Source organism: Leptosomus discolor, chromosome 9 (genome assembly GCF_034619465.1).
Source record: "Leptosomus discolor isolate bLepDis1 chromosome 9, bLepDis1.hap2, whole genome shotgun sequence".
Classification (NCBI taxonomy): domain Eukaryota; kingdom Metazoa; phylum Chordata; class Aves; order Leptosomiformes; family Leptosomidae; genus Leptosomus; species Leptosomus discolor.
Genome location: NC_141399.1, coordinates 137,420 through 159,418, shown reverse-complemented (window position 1 = coordinate 159,418; position 21,999 = coordinate 137,420). Strand labels below are relative to the sequence as shown.

The 21,999-nt window shown below is 43.5% G+C and overlaps 1 protein-coding gene across 2 annotated transcripts in view; it reads right to left on the bottom strand.

The window, feature by feature from the left end:
- Window positions 1-21,327, bottom strand: part of FGD5 (FYVE, RhoGEF and PH domain containing 5) — a 112,261-nt gene extending 90,934 nt beyond the window's left edge. For both annotated transcript variants that reach the window (XM_086470186.1, XM_086470185.1), the window contains exons 1-2: window positions 21,315-21,327; window positions 8,566-11,488 (exon numbers count right to left, since the gene is read on the bottom strand). In XM_086470186.1, coding sequence (XP_086326312.1) covers window positions 8,566-11,488; window positions 21,315-21,327 — 2,936 coding nt within the window. The remainder of the gene's footprint in view (window positions 1-8,565; window positions 11,489-21,314) is intronic.
- Window positions 21,328-21,999: the final 672 nt, after the last annotated feature.

The window sequence follows — 21,999 nt, the reverse complement described above, 5'->3', positions numbered from 1 at the left end:
TTTTATTTTCCATCATGTTCACCAGATCACAAATGAAAATGTCTCTTTCCCTTGCCTCTAGGCCCAATCCCTGATCCTCCTTCCCTCTGTTACAGCATTTTTATGGGACTTTCTCCCATCTACAAGATCCAGAGTGCAGCACATATTCCACATGAAGATAAAGAAAAGCTATGTTTAGATTTATATATGTTTAAGTTTTTAAAAATAATTTATGTTTCTTTAAAAAACCTCTCACAATGCTTATGATCACCTTATTGCTCCTTGGCTTAGTGACTGTCAGCAGAATTCCATACAATAGACCCATAGAGGTCTTTAAGGGACCTGAGCCCCATTAATAGACCACTTCTGTGTTACATCCATAATGAATTATTATCACCAGCCCTGGGATGCCTTGGCCTATAAAAAGGAAATTCTCTCTCTTGTAAAGCTTCTTATCAATGCTATGAGTGCCTGCTAGCATAGTGTAGGCACAGAGCAGGGATTTATGGGGCAGAGAACTGGGAACTGAGTGGAATCAGCAGCTAGGATTTTCTTCTCTGAGAAAGCAAAAAAGATGGGAACACCTTTCCCAAAATAACTGAAATCTAGGCTGAATCTGTAGCTCAGGGCTTAACTTTCCCAAGTCCAGATGCCTTGAGAGCCTGCTTTGCCTAGGTTTGTCTCCAGGTCCAGTCTAGCCTTGCTTCTATTCCAAATGCAGGGTAAAATAGCATGAACTAATGTCGGCAGCATTGCTATTATTGTATACAGCAGTAATCCAAAGGACAGTTTGAGCAGTGTTGAAAATGGGGATCTTTTTTGGATATCCTCTGACAGCCATGCCTGTACTGAGCAGCTCTAGCTGGGACAAGCAGAAAAAACAAAGCATGAGCTGATTTTATCTTCTTGACAAAATTATTCTTGAGTTTTACCCTGAATAAGAAACTATGTAACCGGGCTGCTCTTTGGGATGAGAACAGTATTGATATGGGCAGCATATGAACAAGCATATTATAGAGTAAAACCTGCTCTTCAGCTAACAAGTCATGTGGCTTTCTTCTGCTTCTATCTTCTAGAAAATGTCAGAAGCATCTGGAAATTTGGTGCTGCTTCTCCTTTCACAAGTCATCCCTCTGTATGAGGCTCTTCCCTCTGGTTTGGTCTTTGCAGAAACAACCATAGCCTTATGGTTTCCTTAGAGCCACAGTTCAACTGAATCATCAATGGAAGGGGCAGGTCGCAGCTGTGTTAAAAGCAATCAGATGCTTTAGCTGTACCTATTGCTGCTGCTGCATTTATCCCAGGAGTGAAAGGCTTCAGGAGTTTCTAGTGGCCATTCTCTGTGCTCATCTGATGCCATACCACATCTGTATTTCTCAGAGCTGATCAAAATGGTGACATCGGTTAGGATTCTCCTGCCAGCTGCATACCAGCACACTTCAAATGCTGAACCACTGTTGCACCTGCTTGTGCTACTTGCTCAGACTTTACCAAGAAGCCCTAATCCTTTTCTGATCAGCAGTTATGTTCTTTGCCAAAGTTAATATTCCTGCTTGAACCCATTCTACCTGCTCCCTTCTTTTCACATACAGCCTTTCCATTGTAGAACTGCTGCAGGAATCGGGCAACAGGGGAGAAAAAAGTCCTACTCAGACAATAACCTGCCACACCCTCAGGGAGTGCTCCTGAGGAACTTTTGATCTGCAGTAGGGAGGTATATGGGATCAGTAAATGCACAAATTTAAGGACCACATCCTGGGGTATATTAGAAGGGGTGTGGCCAGCAGGTCGAGAGAGGTCTCCTCCCCCTCTCCTCTGCCCTGGTGAGACCCCATCTGGAATAGTGTGTCCGGTTCTGGGCCCCTCAGTTCAAGAAGGACGGGGAGCTGCTGGAAAGAGTCCAGTGCAGAGCCACAAAAGTGATGAAGGGGGTGAAACATCTCCCTTATGATGAAAGGCTGAGGGAGCTGGGTCTCTTGAGCTTGGAGAAGAGGAGACTGAGGGGTGACCTCATCAATGTTTGTGACTAGGTAAAGGGCAAGTGTCAGGAGGATGGAGCCGGGCTCTTCTCGGTGATGGCCAAAGATAGAACAAGGGGCAATGGGTACAAGCTGGAGCATAGGAGGTTCCATAGTAACATAAGGAAAAACTTTTTTACTGTGAGGGTGACAGAGCCCTGGAACAGGCTGCCCAGAGGTTGTGGAGTCTCCTTCTCTGGAGACTTTCAAAACCCACCTGGACGCGTTCCTGTGTGACCTACTCTGGGTGGTCCTGCTCTGGCAGGAGGGTTGGACTGGATGATCTTTTGAGGTCCCTTCCAACCCCTAACATCCTGTGATTCTGTGAATTCTGTGAATTTGAAGTAGCAGTAAAACAGACCACCCTTTTAGAAACAGTTCTGGTTTCTTTTTTAATGGGAGAACAGAGTTGTTTTATGAACTACAATTATAGCTACATTTTCTTGAATGATAGATTGAATATGTGAGCCACAACCTTCCAAACTACTACTCTTTTGGCAATGAGCAACATATACAAAGGCTATGATGTATGGCAGGCATTTGAAGGTAGATGCTCCTATAGCCTTCAGTCGTATCATGCTTGGGGATTAACTCTGTGGTGTGGGTATTATTTGACCTACTTTAGAAGTTAAGTTGTTTCAAATGTCTTCACTAATTGAAAGAAAAAGAAAATGGAGGACAGTGGGGAGAAGAAATTAATGAAGAAAATCTCATTCATTCAGCTGTTTAAAGAAATGAAGATGTGGCATCTTCAGCTTCCCCCTGCTTTAATGGGTGCATTTTCATGCAGGTTTAATTCAGCTCGCTCTGCTGGACTTCATAGAACAGTCCTGGACATGTGCTTCTGCCCTTGTGTGCATCAGACATTCAAGCTATGCCTCACTGCTCTGAGTATTAAATAACAGCCTTGTAGGTTAACTGGCACCCTTACTGAGCCTCAGTTCAGCAAGTGCTTGTCTGATTTTTAACATGTTAGAGATGCAGATGAAGAGTGGAGCTGAATTCTGCATCAGCCTTTGATAAAGAGCTGATGGATTCTTTCAGTAGTTATTCTCAAATCCTATTTGGTATGTTTATTAACCTCATGAGTGTTTCTCCCCAAACAAGCATCTCTCTGCCTGCTTGCCTGTCAGTCCTTCACTACAGTATCTGAGCACCTCTGACATGCTGCCACTTTGACAAACCTAGCAGTATCACTGTGATGGGTTTTTTAAGAACCTTCGTTTTATTTGGAAACCTACTGGGGTTTTTTTGTAAATTAAAGCACTGGGAATTTCCCAGTGGTTATATAAATGACATTCATTCACAGTTATAACAAAAGATATGTCATATTCCTGTATATTTCTGTTACTGTTTTAAATATGGCAATACTGATTGTCCTTTCTTGTTCATTGCTATTTTGGTGTGTGAGCTATTTATACTGAAGCTTCCATTACATAATTATCTCTAGACTCTCACCTTTTCCTTCATATGCTGTGCTTAGATACCACACTGTGCCTCTAAGAGTTGGTGATTTAATCTTATATAACATATGTGCTTCGCATTTGGAGGAGCAGAGAGAGCCAGGAATATGTCATCTTGATTTTATTGGTTAAAAACATGTGCTACGTTAGAGGAAATTCACTCCAATTGTTTAAATTTCACCGTCAGCTTAAGGGCGTATGAAGGTCTGAGTAGCATGTTATTCAGACCATTTTTAGGCAGAGAATTCACGTTCTAAGTTTTTTATTACGCTCAGCTTTTGTTAGGCTTTTTTTGTGTATGTTACAGAAGGGTAGGGAATAGGTGATCATACAGACTGTCTCTGGCTGCAGTCTAGGAGCTAATCACTGACTGATGACCTGCAGGGAGCAGAGGGGATGTAATCATTTAAGTGGCATAATTTGACCGAACATAGGTTGATGGATCCAGTGGTCAGGCAAGGGAACAGCTAAATACTCATTGGAGGGGGAAGTAACTGCTCATCCACTGGATTTTTCTCCTTTTAAAGGAGGGGGATTTGCATTCTTTATGGCCCATCAACCACAGGCAGTGGTTCTGTTACTGTCCAACTATAATATGATTTTGTTACACATTTTGGGATTGGTCTGTGCTGATGTAGTCCTTATGATCTTGTGTGTAGGCCTGGCAGAAACCCAGACTGATCATGGCTATGCGCAAAGAGGATTGCTTACAAAGCTTTTAACGTAACTGCTTACCCATGAAGCATCCTCTCCAGTGTTAGCACTTCAGATGCTGGCACTGTTGTATCAGACCCTAAGCACTTGTGTGTTCCTGCTTCAGTCTGGCCAAATTAAAGTTACCACTTGCTTGACACACTTAAACCACATTTTTTCCAGACTTTCTACTAAAGACCACTTTTTCTCCATTTTCTTCTTGAAGAAGCACATCCCTTGGGAATAAAACACATTTATGGAGGAACAGTACACTGAAGTGGTGATCAGCTTTCTTGATTGTACTAAAGCTGAGAAAGCATCAGATAGGTGCCATATGTCTTGAAAAGCAATGGAAAGTTGGAGCCTTAGGAGTAATTTACAGGCATGAGACTGCAATTCTAGAGACTCAATAGGAACTACCATGAGCCTTGGTGTAATTGCACAAAGCACTGAAACCCCCACACTGGCCCCCAAGAATTCACTTAAGAGTCAAAGTCTGAGCAAGTCCTGCTGTTGGTTAAGTACAATAATCAGACTGAGGTTCTTTTAGCATTGGTGACCATTTTATGTAGAAGGACATGGAAATGTACAAGTAACTGCAACATGGGCTTTTAGCTCATTTTTATGAATATTCAGCATCACAGTGGGATTAGTTGTGGAACTGCAGGTATACTTTTACTCCTCTCTTCTCCCTATCTTCCTTCCTCTCTGGATTTTGAGCATCTTAGCAAAAAGAAGGATTGAGACTTAGCAAACCTGGTAAATCCAAATTATGGACTCTAAGTAGAAAGCAAAAAGGGGAGATGAAATTCTGAAAACACCCAACCTATGCCATCTTCTTGACCTTATCTAAACGCTGACAAAAGACTCTCTCCATCTCTCCTAAAAGCACTGGAAGTGATATTGTGGTAGACTCTGAAATGAGTGTTTGAGGCATCCCCTTCCCATTCCCTTGATGTTTATCACACTGCCATATGCACGGCTGATGCTCTGAAGGTCAAGCTGGGTTAGTGAAGCTATTCTTTAAGATACGTGCCAGAATACTGTAATTCTAACTAACTTTCATCTGATGAAAGTTTAGCCAGTAACTTTGGTGACTCTGACTTAGAGCTGTTGAGGGTCAAGGCAATGCTACAGGTTACAGTGTACTGTCCCAGAGGTGGGGCACAGCTGTCTTTCGCTTTCAGCGTCAACAACTGGTTTGTGTTGCCTTGCACTTTGTAGTGCAGCTCTTCAGAGAAAAGGGGCTAGAAAGTGATTTTTCAAAAGTAAACAAAAATTGGGTTTGATTCAGGCTATGTGGACTGGGGAAAGATCAGGGGAATTTTGTCCAATTCCACTTACATCCCATTATTTCTACACTGTAGAGGAGGCTAATGATGATCTATATTGTCATACACAAGAATCAGAGTTTAATTATTAATACCAGATAGCTAAATTTTGGGGATACACAATAACTGCCCTTCAGGGGGCAATATTCCCAGTTCTATTCTGGCAATGGTAATTCTAAGTTAAGATATATTTCTGGAACGCTTTCGTTATTGGACTTTTTCTATAAACGTGATTGCTTCTAATTAGAAGTTATTGGTTTAAATCTACTCCACATGGCCTCTCCTTTTAAACAAGAAAATTAAACAGTGAATCTTCTCATCTGTCAGTTTCTGTAAGCCCCCCTCCCGCCCCACTTTTCCCCAATCACACATGGTGGTGGAGGTTCCCAGATTATTATAATCCTTTATAGCACTCTCACATTCTGTTCTCTGAAATGTAATAGAAGGGTTGTACTTGGCTATTCATCAAAAATGTAGCAACTCCATAAAGTATCAGCAGATGCTAAATACCAGTGCTCTGCAGGTGAATGCACTGAAGAGAAGTTCCAACACACTTGAACTCTCAAATGGTTGAAATAAGCCCTAGGATATAAGCAGGCTGGAGTTTGAAGTAATTTTTATCCCTGTGTGATTGTGATAGAACTGTGTTTGATAGGTATTCATATTACAAAGCTTAAATCCATTGAGAGACATTTGAGGCAGAACTGCTTTAGCAGGAAATAAAACATCCATGTCCATGTATCATTTATGCACGTGCAAATAGGTTCATGTACACGTACAATTTGCTTTGTTTTATGACTAGACCGTACACTGTTTCTCCAAGTATATTGTGCCAGTGGATGTGTATTACCCATTTATGTTTCACCAAAGCTTTTCAAGCATGTCTTTGTCCAAAACATCCTGACAAATATAGCAAATAGCTATCTCAGAAGCAATGTATGTATATTGCTGTCTGCCTGATGCTCTTCCCCTCCACCCCGGTTATCTTGATAAAGGTTCAGGAGCCTAGTCTTCATTTCTCCCCCAATAGCAAAAACTGCATGCATAACAAGCAGCAGACTGAAAAATTATGTCCACGCCTTGACCTTGAAACTTCCTGAACCAGTTTGGATTGGCTCTCCCTTTGAAACAACAGGCTTCCACAGGAAGTTCATAAATGGGCCCAAGTCACAGCAATTGACGTAGTTTTAATATTTTTAACTTGGTTCTTCAAGAGCTACCTAAAATGGGCGGCGTTTCATGGACACAAAGAACTGGCCACCTTCTCCAAGAGCAAACGTCAGGGTGCTGGGCGCAGTGCAACTCGTTGAAAGCAGCATGACTGATGGGCTGTCAGGCCCTGCTAATGCAGCTTCTGCTCAGCACTGCCCTGGGGACGTGGCTGTATGCGTTGTGAAGCTGCGCTGTACTCCACCATCTCCCAGTGTCAGCACCGCTGGGGGTCCCAACACCTTAGGCAGCCAACACCTCCAAAGAGCTAAACCACAGGCCTGTGTCCCAGACCCCTCCGCATCAGCCACGTTTGGATCCACAGCTTAAGCACTGGTGACACCATCTCTTTCCCCATGTCATACTCACCTCCCCCACTCCTGCCAATTCTCGCCTCAGAAAGGCAGAGCACTGTACATTGTTCTTATCTTAGAAATGGTTTGCAAGACTCATTCAGAAGTGTTACAGAAAAGTTCTTTTACTCCCCAAGTCTGAAATATCAAAAGAGGGATGTGTGAAATGCCCATGGTTTGTTCCACTCACAAGGACAGGGTAGAGGACCAGAAAAAAAAAATGTTCCAAAGAAACAGGAGTATTAAATCTTTAGAAGGAGAATGGTGGATGAAAATGGACATGAAAACCTTGCTTTTAAGACGTCTGTTATTTTTACAGAGCTCTAACAAAATGCAACTGCATTAAAGACATCCTTTTTCATTCATTTGCTTTGCACCTTGTTTTCTCATTACCTGTTTAACGTGAACTTAATGGCAAACGGTCTTCTTATTTACATCTCTGCACTCCACTGATTGTATGCTAGAATCATAGAATCATTAGGTTGGAATAGACCTCTGAGATCATCAAGTCCAACCGTTGACCTAACACTACCATGCCCACTAAACCATGTCCCAAAGTGCCATAGCTACATGTTTTTTGAACACCTCCAGGGACGGTGACTCCACCACTTCCCTGGGCAGCCTATTCCAATGTTTGAGTACTCTTTCGGTAAAGAAATTTTTCCTCGTGTCCAATCTAAACTTCCCCTGGCGCAACTTGAGGCCATTTCCTCTTGTCCTTTCACTTGTTACTTGGGAGAAGAATCTGTCAACAGATTCAAATTCAAAGGTCTTGAGTGCATTGCTCCTATGTAACTATGAAAAGGACATTTTCTACTTTGCAAATAATCTAATGGAATGGGATGAGAGATTGTTATTACTGTTAGCAATGCATGTGATTTCAGACAGAGCTATTTTATTCATTATAATTCAGCAGCTCTGTCAAAGGGCCATAATGATAGGCTTTAAAGCACTTTTTAAAATTAATTGTCTAGTCTGATTAGTTCATCATTTGGGATTTTCCAGTCTATACTTGACTGATGTACTCTGAAAGATAAATTATATATATATTGTTGCTTTCAGAAATTGACAGGAATGAAAAAATAAACTAGGACCCCTTCCAGCAAATAGGCTCTCTATTCATTCAGTTAAGAAGTCAGAAACCTTTCTTACTGAAGAATAAAGCAAGCTCTCCCCACGCCCCGCCCCGCCCCCCCCCCCCCCCGAGCCATAAAAATTAGATCCATTAGATAAACCAAATATTTTAAAATGTTCTTTGGTTTGTATCTGTAAACCATAGGATCCAGATCCACTGGACTTGCTAGTATACGTTTACAAGGTAAAGAGTTAATTTGGTGTATTTTTTTTTTTTTTTACTGATAAAGGCTTATCTTTTATTCTTCCAATCTTTCTTGCAAGCATTTCCTGAGAGGGTGTATAAGCCAAGCAACATGGAGGATCTGTCTATGATACCTAGCAGGGGAGGCCTTGCCTGTTTGGCCAAGGCTAGCAGGTCTTACACAATAATTTATTACAGTACCTTTCTGTTTCCTGGTCTGTGGTTTGCTGCTTGTTCTCAAAGCCAGTGAAGCTGCTCATATCCACATAGCCGTCATTCTCATTAGCAGCAGAAAATGCCCTGCTGGGATCTTCAAAAAACTCAGTAAAAGTTCCTGCTCTGGTGGATCTTCGAGGAGGAATTTGTATGTTTTCATAGTCAGAGCTCATAGCAGGAATGTTCTCATAGTCAGACGTGTCAGCATTGGGAAAAGAAATGGACCTAGGTTTCGTTAATGGGAGTGGCATGAAAGGAGGTCTGGACCGGTCCTCAAAGGACTCCACCCTTGACACACTCCTGCTGAAGGACTTGGGCGTTCCTTTTCTTTTACCATCCTTATAGAAAAGAACAGCTGAGGGAGACTCAGATGCACGGAGCTTCCCCACATGTGATTTTAGTTGAGGTGAGCTACTTAGGCTCCTCCTGTCCAGCTCCATCAGTCTCGGAGGCCCATGATAGCTAGACTCTGATGAGGACCTTGAGGAGGAAACATTAACATCTACATGGACTTTACTTTCAGTTTTCTTCTTGAATTTTAGAGTGAGGAACCTCTTAAAGGAAGATTTCTTTTTCTTGGAATACTTATCAGGTGAGTCATTCTCTATCAAAAGTGATGGGGAACTTTTAGTGATTGGCTTTTTGGTGATGTAGGCAAGTTCAAAAGGAGGTGGTATATCCACAACTGGGGATGGAGTAGATACGCCACATGATGAAAGATGATTTCTCTGTGAAAAACTACCTGAGGAACCATTGACACAAGGCAAAGACAAATTGTCTTCTGTCCTTTTTATTCTACCATCATCCAGTACACAGCCGTCACCTTCTCTGTAAATAGCGACAGGTATCTCTCTCCCTTCAACAGAATAAGATCGAGGATATAAAATGAAACGTCTTGACTTGGTTGGTAATGCCCTGTTGGCTTCCATTGGTTTTCCTTCCACCGAAAATAAATTATTGCTTAAATCTTCTGCCCCAGAGTCATTGTGGGAAGATGGTAAATCAGTTTCATGTCCAGTTTCTTCTGGAACTGTTTCTGGGACATAGCCCGGCATTTTCCCAGAGAGTGACCGTGTTCTAGTGACAATGCTTTTACGATCAATGGGCAGCAAGTTGTTTTCACCATCCGTGCCTAATTCATCCTTTTCACTGTGATCAGCTCCTAAATCAGTCTGCCCATCATGAGCAATTTCATTTTCTGCAGGAAGCACATAAGGGTCATCTAGGGAATCACTGCTAGTTTCTCTTTCCTCTGATTCTTCAGGCACAATGACCACTTCAGGGACTGCTAGATTTTCATGCAAGACATGTTTGGTCCCACATTCTACGTTTATTTTGCCATGTTTACAGACTTGTAACTCTTCCTCGAGTGGGACCATGAGGGATGGATTTGGGACACTGAGGCCGTTTGCTTCCACCTCATTGTCTTCAAGTTGCAGCTCATCTGACTTAGACGTTTCCACAGTACTTTCACTATGCTCTTCAGCAGTCACATCTTCCAGCTCTGGCTCCATCCCTGGACTACTAGAGATCACACCATCTTCATCCAGAGAGGTCCCTTCTGTTTGAAGATTCTCATCTGAATGTTCCATGGGTACTTCCTCGCCACATTCATTCTCACAAGGAGCAATTTGATAGCCATCATCCATAATCTCTGCATTCACAGTTTCTTCTTCCCCTTTCCCAGAGTCTTTGCTTGCTTCACAGGCTACCTCTGACGTCTTCTCCTCACCTCTCCTCTCAGTGATCTGGCAGTCATCACTGGCATTTGCTGCGTTTGTATTACTGTGCTCATCTGGGTCTGCTTCCTCCTCTTCAGCTGCTGCTTGATGGATGAACTCTCCTAAATGATTTCCAGTATTGGGTTCATCTTCACATGGTTCTAAGCCAGGACCTGTTTCTTCACTGGCCTCATCAGGCGGCATGTCAGGGCTTGCACAGTCATCATTTTCTACCTCCCCTTCCATATTCAAATCAAGCTCTGCATGTGCACTGTGATCACCATCATGTGCTAGACACCCATCTTCCTTTTCTAAAATTTCAGGCAGTTCCTCCTCCTCCTTCCCTGCCGTCTCACAACGTAGGATTGATTCATCTGCGGGTAGTGGCATTACAATGGTATCTTTACAGATATCACCCATTAGTTCCTCATCTCTATTCAAAATGTTGTCACTGTCAGTCTCACAATCACTGTTGTCCTTATCCAGTTCCAGGTTGTTAGAAGTTTCCTCCTTGTTTTTGGTTTCACTACAGTCACTTACAACATCCTCATCTCCATCCACATTCTTGGAAGCATCTTTATCTCCATCAAGGACATCTGAGTACTCCTCACAAAGTGATTTGGGCTGGTCACAGTCTCTGTATGACTCTTCAGAGTCTGGTTCCATTCGTTCAGCAGTATCTGAAGAGTTATGGTGCTCATCTTTGGTGAATTCTCGATTACTGGTATCCTCATCATTAGCAATGTTATCGTCTTCCTTCTCTACCTCTTCTGGAGTTTCTGAGACTTCATTTTCCATAGAGGAATCTAGGTTCTGATCATGCTCATGTTCCAAGTCATTACAGTCTTTGCTGGTCAGCTGAGCTTCAGGAACTACAATGTATTCATTATCTGCCTCAGATTCTGGGCAATCAGCATTGTGTTGGTTTCCTTCATACAGCTCTCCATCAAGACATACCAGTTTCCCATTTGAGCATTTATTTAAGTTATTATTGGTATAAACACTGGATTTGCCCTCAGAGTCAGCTGAGAATTTTGGCTTGGGAGCAATAGGTGGTTTGGGACCCCTAGACATAGAGTTATGAAGAATATCAGCCCTTGGCAGTGAAGGAGAAAATTTGGAGACAGCTACTGGAGAAAGATGACCAATAATCTTTGGTTTTGGTGCTAGTGGTGGCTTTGTGATTTCTAGAGGAAAGAGAGAAAAGCCATGTTAGTCATCTTGGTTTCTTATTAAAGCCAGCAGAATATATCCTACAGTAGACTTTTATTTTATACCAGTGACTTCTAATGCAGAAGGAGTCCAGCCAATAAAAGGCTCAGCTCTTAAAAGAGAACTGAAGGAGCAAAGCATATGTACTGTGCTTCCATGTAGCACTGTAGCTATTCAAGGGAACACGGTTTAAGGTCAAAACCGAACGGAACTGAACTAGGTGCAGCCCTAGTGCGCTTGGGGAGAGAAAGATGTACAGCTGCAGAGCCAAGGGTATATCATACACAGATACCCACAGATGGATAACACCTCCTCCCACACTCAGAAGTACTAATGACATTAGAGACCTTTTGATTCTGCCCCAGAAATGTTTGCCCTAAGATTAAATATGAACACTTTGATTCAATGATGCTTCAGTGTTTCACTGCAATGAAAGAAATGCCTTTCAGCCATCATAGTTGTTCTTATAACACAGTATGTACACTTTGTAGCAATGATTTTAATTTCAATACATAGTTTGCAGAATTTGAGCATTGAACCAAATTAGTTCTACCCTCAGATCAAGGTTTAACTCAACCCAGCCAAACTGAAGGGAACACTTGGTGCCCAGACACACAGTCTTCCCATCTGCTATTACTATGGTAACAAAATACGGAGTTACATTTTGTTTGTCAAACCATGTAATCATGAGGGATAAGATGGTTTGCTAAAAGCTTGGATAATACTTTACATTGATTATGCAGCTGAGCTATAATGCACTGAATGAAGTACTTCAATCCAAGACATGAAGAGAATTACTAGTTTAAACTTAAGTTCAGTTTTCAGTGTACAGCTTCTTCAGTCCTTTCTTTAGTCGAAAGATCCTCCATCCTCCTGTAAATGCTAGGACTCCTTGCAGGTACAATCGTCTCTGAACATCAAAATATACTTTAAAAAAGTGAATTATCTTGCAAAATAACGCCAGCCAGGATCTCTAAACTATTTCTAGTGGAAGTGCTGACGCACGTGTAAGGGAATTCAAGCAGATTGGCAATAAGCTAGATTGAAGCTAGATGAATTAAGTCATATATGGTCATTTTACTCACAGTACAGTTTACATGCCACAACCATTTCCAGCTGTCTTGGTCCTGAAATTAATATTCTTTAAATAACTAAATGAAATGCTGAAAAGCTGCATAAATAGGCAACAATAGGGATCCTCCCTCATGAGATTTTAGATGAGATGAAATATGTGGTGTGAAGAAGCCAGTGCACCAAATGGTTACAGATGGTAATAAGTAAAGAGAAGGGGTTTCCTCTTGCTAATGTTTCCTAGCCATCAATAGGTAATTACATGGTTATTCAATCAGAAATCTCAAATTCTTTTTATAATTTTAATTAACACAGTTTAGTGGAAAAAGAGGAGCTCTCCATCGTAAGGAAGAGCACAGGACAAACTATTTCACCGTGAGAGAGACAGGAACAATTATTTGTGTAAAATCTTCATGCCCTACGACACCATTTGGGTCATGGTTCCTATGCAAAATCCCATCCTAAGTCACGGTATAAGTTTCAGGAAGTGTAGCTACTGTGCTCTTACATTTTGAGTATTTTGGAATGCAGACTTGACATCTGGAAGTTAGGACATTTAAAATTCAGCTGCACACCATACTGAGAATAAAGTGATACTGAACACAAACTGCTTAAAAACGATTCTCTGCTTGTCCTGATATTTGGTGTCACGGTACTTTTCTTACTGTTATTTTAGTCCAACTGGAGTAATTTGTATTGAACTAATACTGGCATATTTGTTTGGTCAGACTCCGGGAGATAAAGAGGCTGTTTCTTATGGACTTCTTAACCTTGCTGAAGTTTCTTCCAATACTCAGAAAGATGCTGACAATTTGGCATTCTGATGTAGTCAGAAAACAGTCTTTCTAGAATTATGAGACACTGGAGAGATTTCATCTAAGTTAAAAAACTGAGTCAGTGATCTCAGCTCAGAAGGAGTTAAAAGTTCGTTCTAATCAGGTGCCTTATTATATATACTGATTAAGAATTATTCTGTATCTGGGGTTTTATCCAATCCAAGTTCATATGCAAGAGGCTTAAAATGACTTGTGGGAAAGGAGGGAGAGAGAACTGCTTATTTGCCAGTCTCTAGTATTGTAGTGTGTACTCTTGTTTCACAGTATCCACTTGTTCTTTTTGCTGCAGGGCATCTGTCTAATTATTGAAATCACAGAATGGGTGGCTAATCTTTCCCTCCAGATTATTTCAGAAACGTTACGTGCCAAACACTTCACCGTCACTGAAGTACCATTGCTTCTGTTGCAGCCAGCAGCACGTCTGCAGCAGTTGAAGGCTGCAGAGGGCTGAAAACTGTTGCCAGTTAAAAATAAGGAGAGAATAGAAGTGGGTTGAGTATCTTGTAAGCCTGGCTCCCTAGCCAGACCTACCTTTTGGATTTTTAAATCTGTTGTTGCAGCAACTGAACTTCCTAAACTAACTTTTTGGTAGTAAAAATGCATGAAATTTTTATTAGCTAAAACTGAGTCCTTACACCTTTCCCACCAGAAACCAGCAAAGGACCCCTTACCACTATAACGAGGCATTTTTAGGACTAACTCCAAGGAAGAAGCATCACTTTGGAGGTATTATACCATTTCCTGCAGTGCCTGGCTTTTCCTAGTAATGTCTATCCAAGAGTAGGACACAAATACACCTATTCCATTCCTGGGATCTGACAAGGCTTGAACACAGTCTCTGCATTCTCATCCTTGTTCTTGCCGGATGGGAGTGTCTGTACTAAAACACCGAGTAATGAGAAAAAGACGGGACTGTAGGGAATGCCAGGCTCTCCCAAACTTTGTCTTACAAACAAATAGATAACCATGCAGACATCCACTTAAAACCCCCCATAGCTTAAACACAGTTACCCACTTTCTCTCCAGTGATAATTTTCTACAGCAAAAGGACTCAAGTAATCTTGAGTTTCTCCTGCTACCTTCAGTAACACTTCTAGTGGAAGAGAACTTTTGGTAATGGACCCTGTTCCTAATATGGTAATAATAGGCATTGTGATGTCCTACTCTTACCCACTTGTGCCAGCTACTGGTCACTACTGATTCTTTCCATAGTTTTTTCCTAACTGCTCTGTGCATTGATCTTGCCTTTTACAGGGCTCCTTAAACAATTTTCCTTTTTTTTTTTTTTTTTTTGGGGGGGGGGGGGCGGGCTGAGCACAGAGGGGAGGCAGCAGGAGGAGTACAAGTGTTTGTTTAAAAAATAACCCAAACAATTACTGAAAAGAAAGCTCCGCTGTTTGCCTTTTATCACAACAATTTCATTCTGCTTCAATTTCTGCTTCCTTTGCTGTCTAAGCCACTTGAAAGGTTCTGGCTGTAACCTCTAAATGGACACAAAACAACATTGCAACATAAGAAATATGTATGTTCACAAATAATTGTGCATGTTTATTTTAGGATGTGTTTTATGTTGGAGGGAGACACACCCACCTTGTGCTTAAAAGGAAACTCTTGGGGAATAGGAATTTCTTTAGCCTACTCCTCCCCTTATTGTTCGATGCTTCCTTGTACTGACAAGGACAGCTTCCTCTCCTTACCCACCTTCCTCCAGGCAAACCTGCATTTCAGCATGGTTTCGTTCCTGCCATGGCCCATATGAAATTACATTGCTCTCCTCCCCTCCAGGTTTCTACGCAGTGAACAGTAACCTAGCAGCTCTCCTGGAGTGGCAATCAACCCACACAGACTTCACTGTTCAAGTGTTTCTTTGAAACAATAAACATTTTGTAGAGGGGCAACTACTCACTTTCAAATGTTCTGCAGATTTAGGAATTAGCCTAGAATTGAGTGAAGGCTTATAAAGGACTATGTCTACCAACACCCCGCCATCAAGCAGCTGGTTTTGGGGTGAAGACCTAATTAAACACAGAGGTTTCACATTTGCAGGGATATCTGTAGACATGTCCCAGGCCCATGCTCTTTGATGGTGGCTCAAGAAATGACTTGGGTCCACAGTGCAGATACTAGTTCCATCCCTGGCTGGTGCCACAATGCAGTTCAGGCATCTCTTAAGATGCTGAAAGTAGCTTTTTCTGACCAATGAACTTTTGTGGACCCACTGCAACAGTGGGATGAGACTGCACCAAACCTAGAATCCCAGTGGAAACCAATGCACACAAGTCCTGTCTGCCACTGCTTCTGCCCAAGAAGGGACTAAAATCCACAGATGGAAAGTGCCTGAGAAACAGGAGGTAGAGGGAGAACATCCAGACAAGGGCATCAGAAAGTGTTCAACTCTGATCAGGACCTGTATAATCTCACTTAGCTGTATCAGAATAAAGTTAAAACTTGTCTTCTAGAAGGCTTTGGTCTGAAGTCAGCAAAAGGTGGACCATATACCTTGGTATCATCCTTATTTTATTCCTGCAATGAATTGCTTGTTTTTAAAATAAAGCCCTTATTTCCAGTTAGTACTGTCTGGCTTCTACCTCCAGCTTCTATCCCCAGAATTCGTTACTGTTTCTTCTGCTGGGTTAAAGACCCTTTTATTATGCAGTATTTCTCTAGAGAAGACATATACTTCCCTAAAGCTATGTCTTGGTACATTCTTCTTTTTGGTAAGCTGAACAAATAAATTCATTAAATCTTTGCAGTTGGACAATTTCACCTTTCATGAAGTCTTTTCTGGATTTTTTCTGATCCTTTTCCAATATTCCAGTAGCCTCAAAGAAAATACATTGGGCAGACCTATGGGAAGAATTCCGCAGTGGGTACTGTTGAAGCTGTCTCTACGGAGTTCAGAACCTTCTTAGACCCAGTTCTCAGTATTCTCCGCTAGCTTGTTACTGTATCAGGCTGACTCGCTTGTCCATTATGACTGCTAAATGGTTCCCAAGGCTGTGTTGCCTGTTCATTGTCTCTAAACTGATAGCTTTGTAATATGTATTAAGTGTAATTTGTTTGAATGGGTCCAACTTAATGATCCAAATCTGTTTATGTAACTGCCCTGCCTCCTTTGTTAATTACCCTTTCACCAGTCTTTACATCATAAAGTGAACCTTGTCATCTGATACTTTTCTATCTGCTTTCCTCCTTAGGAAAATGTTGGACAGTATCCACATAATCCTGGTCCCAGTACTATGCATATCACTGTTTGATAATGTTACAGAGATAACTACTACAGAGATTGGCTACTGCCAGTTAGCCAGTCCTCAGTCTAATTAACCCAGACTTTATTTCTGTTATATAAATGCTTTTCTCTTAAATCAGAAATGTGCTACTAAAATACTATACGTATGTCTTTGCATCTATACATTTGCTTTTATGAAACAAATCTGTAACTTCTTCCAAGACTGGGATCAAATTCACCATTGGAAACAAGCAAAGTCCCACTATAGAGGAAATGAGAATAAGCAACTTTAAGAATAGCAGTAAATACAGTAGTTCATTTACATGTCACTTGCCGAAACACTATTACAGACATAAAAATTATTTGGACCAGGAAGGATAGAAGTTATTTTGTGGTAGCATTTCTATTTTATGAACTAGGAAATGACATGATACTATCCTATACCAGCAGCCATCATGCTCATGCTCCCTCTCACATCAGAGCATGACAGTGCTGTCTAAGAGCTCATGCTGTTGACAAAAGCCACATGTGCCAAGTGCTGCACAAACCCAGAAACTCATGGAAACAGTGTGGCTGCACTGCACAGTCATAGGTAGAAGTCTCCATATGTCAGCTACCAAAACAACACCAAGTTCTTGCAAAGCAGGACAGAGAGTAAATTCTGTACCTGTGTCTGTTTCAGCTTGTCTAACACATGGGTTTATATTCTGACCATGGTGCTTACTCCTTAGAGAAGAATTTGTTCTGAGAGAATGGTAGACAGATCTTCCTGTCAAAACAACACATGGAGGTTCATTGGAAGTGAAACAGATAACTCTTCTTTGCAGATGGAAGAGCTGGTTTTGGACCTAGCCAGAACATGGGCACCAACCACTATAGTAATGCTGCTAGCAATGTAAGGCAAGCCAAGCACAGTCTCCTAAAACTCATTTATTACATTTCCAGTACAGGAAGCTGTAGGTTCCAACCTGTAATTACAATTCTGCCAGCTGTCCAAGTCAGACAGTGAGGGTGTGTTTAAGCTGCCTATGTAGATAAGCCATTTTAATGTCATCCTGAATTAAGTACCCAGCATAAGCTGTGTAACCTGCTTCATTATGTTGGAGATTAAATAGATGAGGTAGCATGATTTACAAGGAAAGTATAATCCCTTTGAGGGGTTCAACTCATAAAACACCAGTGCTATCACTGGTAGGACCCCAGAATGCACTGTAAATAACCGAGATGTCATTAATTTTGAAATATTCACGGCAAAAGTAGTTCTCTTTGTTGTACAGCATGTAAAAGCATCACGCATTTCACACTGTCAGAGAAAAGTTTGAAATGACAAAAGTTACCTAAGAAATGAAAACAGTTGCATGGGAGTCACTTGAAATGGAAAAGGTATACAGACTAGGATTTTCTACTGATGTAGGAGTGCAAGCCTTCCTTTCAAATGGGACCTCAGTCCAGATTTAGATATCAGTTCCCACTTGACTTGAAAAGGAATTAGATACTTAAGTGTCTTCTGAGAATCGTGGCTTTAGGCACTTGAGATCTGAGGTCGTGTTCAAAGCCAGCAGGTCGTTGGCTCCTAAATGCCTCAAACATTTATGAAAATGGTATTTCAGCTTCAGCATAACACTGAAACTTTTGAAAAACATCTATTCTCTCTTATGAGTGTATGTTCTTCAAATGTGTGATCAAAAGTACTCTGTATATAGCCAGAAGGCTCCACTACTGGGAAGATAGACCTGTAGTCAGTAGCAACTATCCTATGGGAATTTTGTCTTCTTACAAATCTTAACTGAAATGTTAACAGCTGGGCTGTCAGAGCACATCCTACTCTGCAGAAATAAAATGCTGTTCTGTACAGTTACTGGAATCCATCCTCTGTATTAGATCAATGCATTATGACTCTGGGATATCAGATCAATAGCTTACAAATTTCTCTGACTGTATAACTTTATTGCAGCCATCTGTAAATATAATACCACAGCATAACATCCCACAGAGAAGCACTGCTGGGGAAGGGGAAAGATCTAAAGACAATATAATCAGAAAAGGATTAATTTCAACACTGAAAAATCTTGATCCTGAAATTTATCCAGCATTTTCACTGTCTCTAGCAGACTGTACTTTCAAGTCATAGTAGATCTAGGAGGCCTGACTATGAAAAAACACATATACATGAGAATTAAATAATCTTGTTTCTAAACTACTGACATCTATTTCTTTTTAATGTAACTGTAGGTGTTTGTGATGTTTCCAGTTTGGCTGTGATTTCACAACAGGAAGTTCACACTGCTTATATTCACCTGTTGTTTCATTTATTGCTTCGTAGGAGTCAAAGATGTTGGTCTCTGACAGGTACATATGGCAGCTTTTCCTGTATCGCTTTCAGTAGCAGCTGAAAGAATACATAGTCTGCTTACACCTCTGAACAATCTGGAGTCTAACATCTGTACGTTTCTCTTATGGGTACCATCCTTTCAGCACCTGGCAAACAAATCGGTACTTGAAGGCTGGAAGGTCCTACGTATGAGGCTGGGAGATGGCAGTCTGTCTCTTGTCTCTTACCACAGATTTCCTGTGACCTTGGTGGATTGCTTCATCTTTCTTTTCATGTCAGTTCCGCATCTCTGAGCATAATCCATATCTCCCTTCCTGTTTTCTGTCGGTTGTTAATGTAACTTCTGTGGGATCAAGGCTGCCATATATGCCTGCCCATATGACTCTGCTGACTGGTGCTATGTATTGCTTACTGCAATCCGAAGACAGCTGATGCTGGTCCCTAAGCTCTGCCAGTTAATAAATGCCCCTCTCCTTCAGATTCAGTAGGAAGTTCTGCTTTGCACTGATGGGAGAAACATTCCTTGCATTGTGTGAAGGTACAAAACAAAGGCTGAGAAGGGATATGAGCACTCTATAAATACAACCTGAAGGTAAACACCAGAGGAGGAAAAGAACTATTTTTAAGCAAAAGGGCGATATAATTGCAAGAATACAGGGTGCTGAATCTGGTCTGGAAACTAGGAGAACTAGCAACAGTAAGAGGTTCTCAGTTTTGTGAGAGGAATAGCAGGAGATCTACCTAAAAAGTTTTGGATTAAGATCTAATTTGATGAATTGATAAAAGGAGTAATGTGACCTTGTGTTCTGTAACAATGGGTGTACTGCTTTTGGTAATGAAGGTAGTCCCATTCAGTCCTACTTCCTGAAAAATAAAACCTGCTCACAAAATTTAAGTCTTTACAAATGGATACATCTGATATTCCTTACACTGCACTTCCACTGACAACAGGATCCGATTAGAGCCACTCTGTTTTAAGTAATGGAGACATGAAGAAAGAGAGGTTGGAGCATCATGGCTACAGCAATTTTTGGCTGGCTCACTTAACTTTCAAATGAGTTTGTCTCCTGAGAGGGACAGAGTCTGGTCCAGACAGGGTAAGAAAACAGAGTGGAAATGTCACCACTTTTTTGGGTAAGAGAGTGTCTCACTCTCCACTCCAAGGGGAAAGAGAAACTTTTGCTTTAAACTCTGAACAGTGGTATGACATGCAGATACAACAGGAGAGGGCTGGGTTTGACCTAAAAGATCCTTTCCAATCCTATGTTCCTGTGCTTTGGCAAACAATGATTCACAGTTTCCCAACACATGACAGTTGTAACAGGGCAAGGTATCTAGCGGTGAAATCTCTGGGCTTCAGGATGTACCCATGCAAGTGAAGTGCCCAGCAACATTCACCCTGTGGAACAAGGAGACACAGTGGAAAAATTGAGGGCTAACACAAAGGGACTGCTTCTCTTCCTCTTTAATTCTAGATGCAGCATTAGATTTTTCTAAGTAACTCCAGAGTTGGTAATAATTGTTTCCTGGGTTGTAACATTTTTTACACACATGCCTTGTCCCTGAAACTCAGAAAGCGTTGGTGGAGAATGTAAAGGTTCCCCCAATTTTCCAGTGACTTCTTTTAATGTTTAACTGTTGAATGTCTCGTCTTTAATATGCGTTCCCTTCTCATCCTGTCTTTCATATTCCCAGGTTCCCATCAAGGAAAAATTCTGGGAAGTTAACGGAAGGAAAGACGAAGGGTTTGGGTTTGTCTTGGAGAGAAAACCCTGCAAAAACCATACCTCCCCAAAAAAGAGACTTTCGCAAAGAAAGTCACAGCAGATTTCCTGGGGGCTTTGCGAAGGGCTGAGTGTGTCCGAGCGGGAAGGGTGGGCGCACAGCCGAGGCCCTCCCGATCCGCGAGTCCGGCTGTTCGCAGAACTCCCCGCCTCGCCCGGGCTCGCTGCCGGTCCCCGTCCCGGCGGGGCAAGCGATGGAGCACGCACAGCCCCGCGGGGAGCCAGGGAGCACCTGCCAGGGCGGGGGGAGAGGAGGGCCAGCCCTGGCCGGAGGGTGCGCGGAGGAGCGGCGCCCGCCCCGGTGGCACGGTCCGGGAGCTGCCGGCCCCGCAGGGGGGATACCGGGACGCGGGGGATGCCAGCCGCTCAGAAGCCGTGCTCGGACGGGAGGTGCCGTCCCTGTGGCACGGGCCCCGGCGGCGGGGTGTGTGCCGGCCCGAGGGAAGGAGGGCGCCGGTACCGGAGGAGGGAAGCCCGCCCGGCGTTTGCCGGCCCCCGGGAAACGATGTCCGGAGAGGGAGGGCCACCCCGGCGGGCCCGCGCACTTACCGGCGTTGTTCATCTTCCACCGCAACTTCGCTGGCTGGCTGCCCCGGGCGCTCAGAGCATGGTCGCGGGGGCCGCCGCCGCCCCCGTCCCTGGCGGACGCGCCCGGCCCTACAGCCCCTGCGGGGCGCGGGAGCGCAGGCGGGGCGGCCGGACCCGGCGCGGCGGGATGGGCAGCGGCGGTGCCGGCTCGGGGGCGGTCAGCGCCGCGCGCGCCTCCGCCCTGCCCCGCGCGCGGCCCGTCGGGGGCGGTGGCGGCGGCCGGCGCCGGGGCCCCGCACGGCCGGCGGCGCGCGGGGCTGGGCCGGGCGGGGCCGGGCCGGGCCGGGCTGGGCAGGGCGCGCCGGCGGCGCGCGGGCATCCCCCCGCCGCGGCGCGAGCCGGGGCGCTCCCGCGGGACGCGGGGAGGCGAGGGGCGCGGGCGGCTGCCCAGGGGCGCGGACACGGAAGGGCGCGGCGGCGGCCCTGCCCTCCGCCCCCCCGGTCGCGCCCCCCCATCCGCGTTCCGCTCTCCCTGCCCACCGCCCGTGGTCCCTCTTCGCGCCCTCCTTGGTCCCCCTCTCTCCGTTCCCCTTCCCTCCCCGTCTCCTCCACCCCACCTCCCTCCCTCCATCCCCTGCGTCCGTACTTTCCCCCTCCGTCCTTTCCCCTTCCATCCTCTTCCCCCTCTTCAGCCTTTTCCTTCCGT